The following is a 13,005-nucleotide window of genomic DNA, read 5'->3' on the forward strand; positions in this document are numbered from 1 at the left end:
TCTCGCTGCAGTAGACAACTGCAAAGAACCAGTCAGACCAGTTTCTTTGTCTTCTGTTACAGCTCAGTGTCTGTGTCGGTTTCTTCTTTCTTTCTCCTGTGAGCTCAGTTATTTTTAAATGGCTCAAGAGATTATCATTACAGTTTACAGAAGCTATTTCTGTTTTTTTCCAGTCACCATAATTCACATCATTGTGACAAAATAAAGATATGTTTGATGATTGACTTTTTATGGCAGTTCCTTCCTCTGGTATTTATTCACAACACTGATTACCAAACAGTGTGGTAAAAGACAGGACATGTCATTACATCATAGCACCTGTTGCCTGATAGACATTCCCCAGTGGGCAGAGCGTAGGATAGAAATATAGATTAATTACACCATCTCTGCTCCCCAAAGCCTCTGAATTAAAGGTAAACAAAATATGAGGAGTGTTTTCAATTAGATTTTTGTTCCAAATTGTCCCATGGAGCTGTGAGTGTAGCCACGTAGATCTCCAGTAGTGATGTCATCCTCACTCCCAAATGAAAAGCTGAGGCAGTTTCTTACAAGTGTTGAGTGAACACTCCTGTATTAGAGGGAGCACACAGCTACATCCAGCTGTAAGCCTGATAACATGATGAGCGTGTAGCTTTGTGTATCAAATAAACAATATGGTTGTTATAACTACTGGGATTTGGAGGAATTACAGCCTAGCCTGTAAAGTTATGTTATTGCCATAGCATCCTAAAGAACACAGTCTGGTTTACATACATATTTGAAGTCGTGCCTTCTCGGCATTAGACTGTAATTACCGTAAGATCAGAAATTTTACCATGGCTATGTGCAGGTGTGGTTAACCAGGACAATTCTTTATACTCTGCACTTTGCTTTGCCCTTAAAACACAATAATGATGACTGTCCATTTCAAAGGAAAACATTTCTTGTTAGCAGTCTATAGTTTGGGGGAGAGGGGGGAACATGCTATGCCCTGGGAGAAATTTTTAGATTCAGCAAAGCCAGCAGATTAAAGTGGAAACGAAAGAACCACAACATCAAACCAAACCACCTCTTGCTGCACAAGTCCTACAAACAACTCCCACAGACCCAGACAGACTGGATCCAACTTTAACCTCCAAGCCTGATTCTGTTTGTCCACCTGGTTTCTTTTTGGCTCAGTTTAAACTGAGACTTTTCCTTCTCCTCCCAGTTGAGTGTGCTTCAGCTTGATACTCACAGAATTTGCTGGTAAAGCACATCTGGAACAAGGCAAGGGAGGAAAAATTAAGGCGTGGTTACATCTACATCTTAAACCTGTTACTGTAAGATGCTCTCATGTGAATACAAAGACGATACTACAGTTAGGGTCCATCATTTGTTCGACAAAGACATATTTTCCTTTTGAAAGTACCACATCACAATGAATTTTTTAAATCAGGCAGTCAGTATGTGATGAAAGTTCAGACAGTCAGCTTTTATTCAAGGGTTTTTACATACATTTTGCATTAACTGTTTAGAACTGTTAAGGTTAATACACCCATTTTATACCCAGAGGCTCAAATGCAATTGGACAGTTGACTGACCAGTAGTTTCCTGGCCAAGTGAGGCCTGTTCCATTGTTATTTGGGGGCAAAGGAATTTATGGGCTTTGTATTTATGGCTTTCCACTGTAATTTTAAATATGAGGTCTGTGCAAGTGAAGGAGCCCATCGTTTGGCTGAAAAACAAAAATAAACCTTTCAGAAAGATGGCAAAAACTTTGAGTGGCCAAGTCAACAGTCTGGTGCATTATTTAAAGAATGAATAAAGCTGCCAACTCAGCAGCACCAAAAGGCCTGAAAGACCATAGAGGACAGCTAAAGTGCATGTTGACAGAATTATTTCCATGGTTTAGAAAAACAACTTTAGAACATGTAACCAAGTCAAGAAATCAAGATGGTAGGTGTATCATTGTCTGCAAAGTCTGCAATCGAGAGACGCCTTCATGAATGTTTACAATAAGGTGTAAACAACTGGTTACGCTCAAGAACAAGAGAGCCAGATTAGACGTTGCCAGAAAATAAACATAAAAGAGCCTGCACTGCTTTAGACCCATGAAACCAAGGTTAACTTGTACCAAAGTAAATGATGGCAAGACAAAAGTATGGAGAAGGAAAGAAACAGCTCATGATGTGAAGCATACGACATCACCTGTCAAAAATGGTGGAGAAATAAGACATTGCCATATATGGTTCCCACTGCGTTCACTGATGATGTGACTGCCAATAGAAGCAGCAGGGTGAATTCTGAAGTGTACAGGGATATACTCTCTGCTCAGTTTCAGCCATATGGTGCAAAAGCAAAAGCAGCCCAAAAGTGGCCAGATTCAGCCAGTAATACGATCTCAACCCAGATGAACATGTTTTTCAGTAAATGCAAAACCAAAGGGAAATATCCACAAACAGGAACTCCAGGTGGCTGGAGAAAAAGCCTGGCAGAGTATAAAGAAGAACCCACATTTACTGGGGTAGACTGGGGTAGACTTTAGGCAAGAGATTTTCATCCAGTTTTTAAAAACAATCCTTCTTTTGTGCCTCTGGAGATTTGGGACTGGGTTTAAAAAGCATTGCAGTTTTTTAAATATTTAATGTAAACTTCTTATTGAAACCCTTTGAATTAAAGCCAAATGCCTACACTTCAATCACATACTGACTGGTTAATTTAAAATTCACTGTGGTAGTGTAAACAGGCAAAATAACAAAAACCATGTCCTTCTGCAGCAAAATACATACCTACTCTTGTTTGTAATATGTAACACACATGCAATGCATGTTTGTTTTTTTTTAGCACTCATCAAAACTTCACCAAATACAAAATATGCGTATCCAAGGAGAAACATGTTGAAACTGTTAGGGACAGCTACCCTCAGAAGGAAATCTTCATTGTAAAACAGTTGTTTTTCATTGTTTAGCTCTGTTTCGCTCCCTGCTTAATCTCTCGAGAGATTGATGCTGTAAATAGACATATGTATCAAGTGTCAACATCAAAGTGCCTGTTATGCACCCCGATGGCTTTTTAAGCTGCTTAAGTGGCTTCCTTGTGAGGGTTTTTTTCAAATAAGAGGGTGATGTAACCTTGCCTGCTGCCCCAGCTATCAAAGTGAAATGATTTGCACTTTAAATGGTTTTTCAGATGATATATAATTATACTCTGTGTTGAACTCATGGACTGTTACAAAATGGTCAGTTGTTGCTGGAGAATTTTCAGACCCCCTTTTCCTGTATCTCATCACAGATTACTCCACTTTAAACTCTGATTCACTCGCGATAGATAATTGACAGTTTGTCTGATTTTTTTTTTTTTTTTTGCCATCAAGCATTTACATGATTATAATTGCTTGCCTTTCATGTCTTTATTGTATTAGAAATGGGGATTTTTTAAAAAGTTTTTCTCCACAATTAATGTTCGTGTTACATTTTCATTTTTATTCCTTAATTTGTTTTCTTTTTTGCAGATGCGAATCCTTGACAAATTTCCAATTGACGGAGGACAAAAAGACCCCAAAAAGAGAATAATTCCTTTTTTGCCAGGTGATTAAACTCAGTGTGCACACACTCAGCACTGTCAGTGTTGTCTTATTAGACATTTTGTTGTTCCTCCTACACACCCCATAGCATCGCCTACCACATTGCTTTGTTTTATTGGCTTCCATTCTCCATCCGGGCCAAATCATTTTGTGGTCAGCCATCTCAGTAGGAGGCTAGCAGAAAGGGATTTGTCTAATCTGATAAACTCATTGTGGGCCAGAGCAGAGGAGAGCAGTGAAGAGATCCTTTGTTAGACAAGCTGTGCTGCTCAAGTCTGCCCAGTGCCGTTCTGATCTCTCTGTAAGCCCACCATGGTGTGAACTGTATTCCTTTAAACCCCCAAATGGTTTGCATTATTTTTCTATTTAGTAGGCTTCATGCTCTTAGCAATCTCAGTCTCATAAGAGTTAGAAATTAGGAAATGGGAAAAAGTGGAAAAGTGGATCCAATTGCCTCACATTAGTCCCACTAGTTGAGAGCAATCAGCTCCAGAGAAGTTCTCCATATGTTGGTTGGAATTTTATATCTCAGTGTCAGTACCAGCTGAGCTGGAAAGGGATCGTGCTGGGATTTTATAAATGTCTAAGCCTAAATCATAGCACGATTGTTAAGCATTTAATCATAATATTTTTGTGTTTTTTGTTATATACACCTGACAGTGCTCTGCTTTTCCTCAGGTAAAGTCTTATTTCGCCGCAGTCACATAAGAGATGTAGCCGTCAGAAGGCTGAAGCACCTGGATAATTACTGCAAAGTAAGACAAAAGCTGCATGCCTCACTGTTTCCAGAGCTGGATTTTTCTCAACTTGTGTGCAGCACAATGCATCTCTTATTGAAGAGACTACTCATTTTTAATTTATATGTTGTTTGGAAGAGTGCTTTATCTCTGTCAGTGCTCTACCCTCTGAACATTTACCATAGTTTTTTTCAAGGCCTCAACATTTATCTCCCCTCCACCAGCCTCAACAGGAAAGCAACTGCTCTCTGTGCTTGTCATTTCCTGTCACCAATGTAAATAGGCAGCATATGAAGGAAACGAGGGAAACGGGGGCACGCAGGGGTAAAAACAAAAGAGAGACTAAGAATGAATCAGCAGACTTTAATTGTAGCAATGAGTGCAGGTAGCTACCTGATCCTCTTATGCTTATTAGCCCACAGATGGGAATGTGGGGCAGGTGTGTTGCCAAGTGTGGCAGCAGTTTCTCATTTATTGGACCTGAAATGAATAAATGAAAGCACAAAGCTTTCTTGAAAATACAGATTACATGAGGGTGTCTTTTTAATTTCAATCAAACTGAGGTCTGTGTTTTTCTCTTTGTTTTAACCCTCTCTCTCTGCTCAGAGCCTTCTTCCTTCCCCTGCACACCCTCCACATCTCTGCCTGGTTTTCTCATCTGACTGGGTAGTGACTAAGTGTTATAAACCAGTTACTCAGTCCAAACTGACACACATTAGTGTGACCTTTTATTGTTTTTATTGCAATCAGTAGCTTTTTCCCACCCTTCTCTCTCCTAGGCTCTGATGAAACTTCCCACCCACATTTCCCAAAGTGAGGAGGTCCTTCAGTTCTTTGAGACTAAGTCAGAAGACCTCAACCCTCCCACAGAGTGAGTAACTATAACTATGTGCTAGAAATCACAAGCTGTTATTGAGCATTGGCATTGTATGCATGAACTGTTAGACGCCAAACATTGCCCTCTGGTGGGATGTGAACATTGGATATGGAAGCAAACTGAATGTGTGTGGCTCAGCAGCTACCTTTAATTCGTGCTGACCCATCCTGATCCAGAGGCTTTGCTTTGTCAGGGATGATTGATTGATCTGGCTCCGAGAAGCCCTGCTTTTTATTAATAATGATTTCTTGGAGGTGACACCTGATGCCAGAACAAATGGGGAAGGATCAGCAGTGTAACGACAGCGTGTCGGAGTTCAAGTCTCAGGGCTGATAAGGCTCTCAGGCGAGCCATTTATCATACTCAGTTCAAAGTCAGAGTGGGAGTAAATCCGGCCTGGCTGCAATATCACTCATTGTCTACATTTTGTTCTTTCCGTTAGATTTATGTTCAGTCATATGTCTGGGATATTAATTTTTATCAGCAACGTGGGCCCATCACCTCTAACCTCTAATACCCCTGCATGTTAATCTCACTTCAAAGTGAGAGGCTCCCTTAAGCTCAGAGACAGTCCAGCGTAGCTTAAATTGATATCTTAAAGTATAATACCCGCCGCCCAAGTTGTTTTTTTACTCCTGGGGTGGTCTGGGCAATTCACAGAAAATATGTTCTTTTTATGCTCTAAAATTATGATATTTAACACCCAGCTGTGAAACAAATAGTTTTTCTAAATATTTAATATGTTAAAAATGTAAAAGAACCATTCTGCTGTCCTGTTCGGCTAATTTATTTAATTACAAATAATGGTTATAGAAGTGTTTATTTGTGAAACGAAAAACCTTGCCTGTAGATTTAATAGAGCTTCACTCACACTCACTGAAACACAATGAAATAGATGAAAGAGGTCATGAAAGCAATTAAAAATGTGTCCAATCAACCTAGAAAATTGGTCCTGTCATGACATTTCCTTCCACATGGTTCAAACATGCCCTGCAAACAGCCTCGATAGAGATGCACTGTTGCTTATGTCCAAGCCTGTTGATGCTACTGCCATCTAACGTTCAACAGTGGTCACTGCACAGGGAAAAAAAAACAGGTACTGCTTTGCTTGTCACAAGAGGGAGCCACATGATTGGCTAAAAATTACAAGACGTTTCTATAGAATTTGGGTGAATGAAAGATGGTGCCTCATCCATCATAAATGCATGCCTCAGTCTGCGTTCAGTTTTTGATTGGGTAATTAAATGTGTAGTATATTGGTGAAGTAAGCCTTGCAATCTTTTGAGTAAAGACACTAAAAGACACCACATATCTCTATCTATCGCTCTATCGATCTATCTATAAAGCTGTGTTTGGCTATATGGAAAGTTAGAAAAAAGGCAGATTTAATGAGAAAAAGACTCATCTCACCTGTGTTTATGCCTTCGGTTTATTAACAATGCCATCGAAAAGGATTAACTAATATGTTGATACTTCTTAGACATCTGAATATTTCTTATTGTTAGGAAATCACTAAAAATGATTTTTCAGTGAGTGGTTGAAGTGCAATTAAACAAAAGGGATTCTTACAGTGCTTTCGCCCAATTTGTTCAAATTATGATATCCTCTTTTAAAATATTTCCAGATGGTTAATGGCCGAGAGCCACTGTATATTTCACAAGAAAGGGGAACTTTCAGAGAAGCTTTGAGACAAATTTGGAGAGACAGATGTTATAAATTTGTATAATAAAAACATGTTGTTGTTTTTTTTAGTAGTCTTACAAATCATCTTACATCCTGGAGTCCAAATAAGGTTGTGATAAGAAACATGCGGAAGACCTTTTGAAGTTAGAGTTCCTTTTTGAGAATGAATGCCAGTGGCTAAATATAAAATTAAAATTCAGGAGAGTTTTAGTCATTAGTCTTTGAACACTTCAGTGTTTTACAGTGATGCAGAGTTGAAAGTGGATGTTTCTGCTGTTAGAAACACACCAATTTAACTCATTTTGACATCAGTTAGCTTTAAGGTGTTTTGCTGGAGATAATACATTCTCCGCCAGCCTGTATTATTGTTGTTTAGTGAAAACTATCCATGGGCTGTATCTGCAGTGTGACTGCAGTAAGTTCCAGTTTATTAACCTCCGAGGGGAAATGTTTTCAGGACTTCCACCTCTGAGGCCAGCATCTACAGGAGTGTTGTGAAGTATAATTAAATCTAGTTAACAGGCACATATGCCCATAATGTCAATTTAAAATAACATTTTACCTTTCATACAGACAAATTAAGTTTACACCACACCATCTCATTTTTCTTTTCTTTTTTCTTTTTGTTAACCAAAGAGCCTGGAAACTATCCTGATTCAATCAAGAGGGAAAAAAACAAAAAGGAGACGAGATACACCACCTGTTCTATTGTATTTGTTCTTTCATTTATATAAAAGAATCACATACATTTAAAATATTAACAAAACAAATGTTAATAAAAAATAAAGAGAGAGTGATATTTGATTTTAAATTTCTCTTTTTGAACCAAGTGGTCCTATTCTAATAAAAGAAGTCACCAAGAGGACACAATCACAGTGTTAATGTATGGGATGCAATACAATAGCAGCCTGCAGTAGTGATGTTACACATACACACTATATTTTAGCTTATATTATGCATAAGCTCTAAACAAATTCGGATTAAGATGTTATGATTCAGATCAGTCAGATAATCCAAGTATTACTCGTACGAGAATTTTGGAACATTTGCAAATTTCGATCATATCCAAGAGAAATTAGTATCAGAAGTTACAAAATCATTAAAATCAAGATGACGCTAATGATTCACAATGATTCAGAGCAAAAGCTCTGTTGGCAAAGGAAAAGAAAATCTAACAGCGATGCAAGAAACAAAATTGCCTCCATAAGGTGCGACTTTGAAGGTCAGTCCTCCATCTTAACTTTAACTTTATTTAGTCACTTCTATGCATATCACAGATGAAGGAGGTTAATCATTTTCAACAGTGAAATAGTTGGATTTTGTTTAAGTTCTTATCACTTTTGCAGCATCAGTTCAAAACATATAATGTTTTTGTAGAAAATCGGTGGCCCTTTTCTTCCTGATATATGTATGTGGATGTAAACACAAGCAATTTGGGAAGAAAATGTCCTGACTAACCTCCTTTACCTTAATTATAGTTGTTACATGCCAAACCCTAACCTTAATCTCAGCCAAAACACACGTGACAGCTTGCTTTTTGTACTTAACTGGAGGGTGAGACCTAACATTGGGATTGCATATACAGAACATGATTAATACAACAAAAGGCAAAGGATTTTAAAAAGATATGAAACGCAGTTGTTCTTTACAGCTTAAGTCTTAATTCGACATCATTGTTTCACCACAAGGAGAGTTATTAGTGGTTGATACACAGTCAAACTAACATTCTTTTAACCTGACATCAGTGTGTGATCATAGCCAAGCTTTGCTGGAGATTGGGGCCAGTACGCATGAGGTTGACTGCAGCAGTGTGTGTGTGCCTTTGTGAGGATTTGAGTCAACCTCACCACCTTTTTTTTTTTTTTTGTTACAGGATATGCACAGAAACGGTGTAGTAAGAGATTATGTGCAAATCACAACCCTATCGTAATGGATTGCTGTTCAATGATGTCGACCCATTGACTCGAGCTCGAGGTTACTCCTGCAGAGGTTAATCTGAGGTCGTGCAGAAGTGTCTGTGTGCTGAAGAAAGGCAGATACCTCAGTCCTCTGGCTTGGATGAAAAATGCGAGAAAAAAGCACTAATATCTTACACATTCCTTTTTTGTAATAGGCCCACCTACAAAGAGTTTGCAGTTATGTGCAAACAGATGGTCACTCCCAACTCAAGCTTCAGATGGATTCTCACGGGTTTGAATTTTTAATGATGTGTTCAGCGCTAGTGCGTGTGTCCTGTACTGTATGTGCGTCCTGGTCTGAATGACGAAACTAAAGCTTTATGGCTTGAAAAGACTATTTTTCAGCTTCTTGTGTATTTAGAGGTTGAAATTTACCTCTAAATACACAAGCACAGTCTTAAACATTTAATAGTGTTTGGACATATTTTCGCTCCCCTTGCCTTCCTCTCACCTATTAGATTTTACTGGTGATAAGAGGAAAGTACACAAAGCCAGGACTGTGTGCTCAGTCTCCTCTTGGGAGAGATATTACTCCACCTCTGTGCTACAGGTCACAAGCAAGCAGGGCATGTCAAGAGTCTCCTTTATCTCCATTTTTCTTCCCCGCCTTACTTCAGTTTCATCTCTGCCCAAGCAGATTTTGGCAAAATAAAAACAAATGAAGACATCTTTAAAATAATTAAGAAATATTTAACATCTATAACAATTTTACACATAGGAAAATCTGAAACCAATGGAATAACACACACTTTCCACATCTCCCTAGTACTGGGTTGGAGCCCTTTTTGCCTTCAGAATTGCCTCAGTTCTTTGTGGCACAGGATCAACAAGGCGATGGAAATATTCCTTAGATTTTGGCCATCCTTGAAATGATAGCATCACACAGTTGCTGCAGATTTGTTGGCTACACATCCAAGTTGTGAACCTCCTATTCCACCACATCCCAAAGGTGTTCTGCTGGATTGAGATCTGGAGTTTGAGTGCAGTGAACTCATTATCAGGTTCAAGAGTCAGTTTGGGATAATTTGAGCTTTGTGTTATTCTGCTTGAAGCAGCCATCAGAAGATCGGTAGATTGTATAGATGAACGTGGTCAGCATGCTGAGATAGAGCATTTAAAGGATTCTCAACTGCAACTAAGGCACCCAAAGTGTGCAAAGAAAATGGACCTACATCACTATGAGCAGTGTGAATCGCTGATACATGCTTTTTACATGCTATTTACATTAAATTCTGACCCTACTATCTGAATGTTGCAGCAGAAATTGAGACTCGTCAGATCAGGCGACATGTTTCTCATTTCTATTGTACAATTTTTGTGAGAATTGTAGCCTCCGTCTAGAGTTCTTAGCAGACAGTAGTTGCACACTGTGTAGTTTTCTGCTCCTGTTCTTCTTCAAGGTTTTGCATTTACAGATGCTCTTCTGCATAGACTGGTGGCGACGAGTGATTACTTGAGTGACTGTTGTCTTTCTATGAGCTCAAAGCAGCCTGCCCATTCTCCTCTGACCTCTGACCCTTGTTAAACCCTAGATGGGTTTTCCTTATAAAGTTGGGGTTTTAAAGTTTTCCATTGTTAATTGGACTATGCATTTTTTAATTAATCCACAGCTTTGTTTATGTGGCTTGGCACAAAAGTTTAACTTTGTTTTTTGTTCTGTTCATCAATCTTATCGAAAGATATGGAATTTTTATTGCTGCTCATCATGAACGATTGATGATTTTTCTTACGCCGTCGAAATTCAGTTCATGGCCTTTTTGTTTCAGTGTCAGTTTAGTCAGTCTATTATTTAATCTTTTAATCAATCTATAATCAATTCATTATTATAACTGTCTCATAAATTATCTGTGTTTACTTTGCTCATTCATCGGGGAAAAAGAGAAATTGTGCCGATATTATTTTATCACGAATACATTTTTTTTTTACATTATTTCATTATATAGATGTAAAACAAATGTGAAATAACTTATTTGTACAGCAGTGTCAAATAATCTACTTGCAGGTTTTTTTTGGTAACTTGGTTCAATGAAACACCGAGTATTGATGAACAGACTGTAACCTGGCAAACGTTGGACAGGGTTTATCCAAACATGTGCTCATATCCATAACTGGCTGTGGCTCCAGTCTTGCTGCTGGCCCTCCATAGAGCCAGGTGTCTGCTCCCATCTGTGTCAAAACTCAACTTCTCCTCGGTGTTTTCTCTCTGCAAGTTAACTAAACCAGGACATAACACTCAGCCTGAACTTCCTAAAATGGTCTGGCCTGAAATGTTTATGCATTTCCACTTTATAAACAAATTCCCATCAAACTGAATGGAGTAATTATGTGAAGTACCATCACTTGTGTGCCTGCATGCAATTAATGAAGCGTGAGCGCTCCAATTGAATCAACAACACTATAATGAATTAATTAAAAACTATTCATCATTTATTTATTGCCTGTCTCTAAATGACAAATTTCCGTCAGTGTGAAAGAGGCTGAATCGAACAACAGTGACAATTGGAAATTAGGCTAATGACCTGTTCTGTTGTAATACGAGGTGGCCGTCACAAATCAACGCTCATTTTTTTGAGAGAACGCGTAAAGAAACCACAAACAGTTCAGGAAAGCATTTTAACAAATTCAACAGCGCATGCACTGCATTTAAAAAAATAGAGAAAAAAACGCTTTACTTGAGTAAATTAAACACATAAATTTTCTATTGCTGTTACCTGCAGCTTGGTACTCTGTTTGGTAGACTTTGCATGTGTTTTCACAAGTTGCAGTACACTGAGTGGGAAAAGTGCATATAGTATTTTGACAAAGTAAACATAAATATCCCATCTGTGCTGATTAAGCTCAGCGTTTTGAGCAGCGCAGTAAGCGTGGGTGCAGTGAAGGGATAGTCGCTGCTCTGTGACCTTCATGAGTGTCAAAGCACAGAGCAGGTTCATTGACACTAACTCGCTTCCTTTCAGTGTTTTCTTCTACAGTTCATAGTTCAGAACAGAAAGATGCTTTCACATCTTAAGATGAATGGGACTTAAAGGGGGATATGATACTGTTGTAAAGTCAATAAATGCTGTTCTGTTAAATAGAGGCAGCTGCATCCCCCTCATGTACAACATATCTGGCTTTTTAACAGAAATATACACACATTGGCTAAAAGGGCCGATGGGTTCCTTTGTTGCTGTCCTTGACACACTTAATGTGCGACTCACTCATACGTATCCCACCCTGTCTCCCTCCCACTGGTAGTGGGTCAAGTTCTTCGTGCATTCTCAGCGAGGGTTTGGCTGGTACTTGTGTGCCAACTGTACTTGGATGGTCCCGGGCAAAGATTCAGCTGTAACCAGTCATATAAATGCTCTGGCCTTTCTTGCTTACACACTCATTCTGACCATGTTGCTCTGCTGTTGTTTCTTTTCTAGAGACTGTGGAGGCTCTGGCAAACGTAAATCGGGTAAGAAAATATCCATATTTTAATTTTCATGGGTTTTAAAAGAATTGTACCGCTTTAAATTTAAAAGAAAAGGCAACTCCTGCGATTCTACCTGTCAAAGTCTTAGGGAGTCTTAGGCAGAACAGAAAATGAGATCAGTGTTTGTTGATAATGGGAAAAAAATTGATATCTCTTGTGGGGGCTTAAGAAGATAGATGACCTCAGTAAGACGATAAAGATTTAAATGTATCAGCAAATATATGTTATTAATATTTTCAGCTTCGATAGCAATGCTAAATGTTTTTTTCTGCTTCTTTAATTGCAGAATTTGCTTCCTTTCATTGCCCCATGTGACAGTAAATTGATTATATTTGGTTTTAGGCCTCTCTGGAGACTAAACAATCTGAATCTCTCAATTAATCAAGAAAATAAGTTGCAGATTAGCTGGTTATGAAGTTAACTGTTTGGGGCAGTTTAGAAATAAAACTATTAAATAAATAACATGAACATTTCTGGTTGTGCTGCTGTGAATTATGTGTTGTTTTCTTTTTTCCAAACTGTCCGCCATGAGTGTGACTCTGGTGCCATAAATAATCCTGTGGTATTATTAAATGGTCAGGAAAACAGTGTAATGTGGGTGAGACCACCTGTCTGTGCCTCTGCATTTGCATTGCCAGAATAGGCCGTTGCATTAATATTTTGTGTGTTAGAGTGCTGAGTGACTCAGCTGAGCATGGGGATACGAGCGTAGGAGGTGGCAGGAAAAGCATGAGAGGAGTTTTAGT

General features: G+C 38.6%; 1 protein-coding gene across 4 annotated transcripts in view; it reads left to right on the forward strand.

The window, feature by feature from the left end:
* The window catches only part of LOC146375038 (SH3 and PX domain-containing protein 2A-like), a 59,420-nt gene that overhangs the window by 15,084 nt on the left and 31,331 nt on the right, over positions 1–13,005 (forward strand). For 2 of the 4 annotated variants that reach the window (XM_084949554.1, XM_084949555.1), the window contains exons 3-6: positions 3,473–3,548; positions 4,223–4,299; positions 5,061–5,152; positions 12,210–12,241. In XM_084949554.1, the coding sequence (XP_084805680.1) occupies positions 3,473–3,548; positions 4,223–4,299; positions 5,061–5,152; positions 12,210–12,241 (277 nt within the window). Of the gene's footprint in view, positions 1–3,472; positions 3,549–4,222; positions 4,300–4,887; positions 5,153–8,740; positions 8,748–12,209; positions 12,242–13,005 lie in introns of those variants that run through there. The other 2 variants (XM_084949557.1, XM_084949556.1) reach the window with 2 other exon arrangements.

The sequence above is a fragment of the Perissodus microlepis genome, chromosome 13 (assembly GCF_051167445.1).
Source record: "Perissodus microlepis isolate ML-2025 ecotype Zambia chromosome 13, ASM5116744v1, whole genome shotgun sequence".
NCBI lineage: Eukaryota > Metazoa > Chordata > Actinopteri > Cichliformes > Cichlidae > Perissodus > Perissodus microlepis.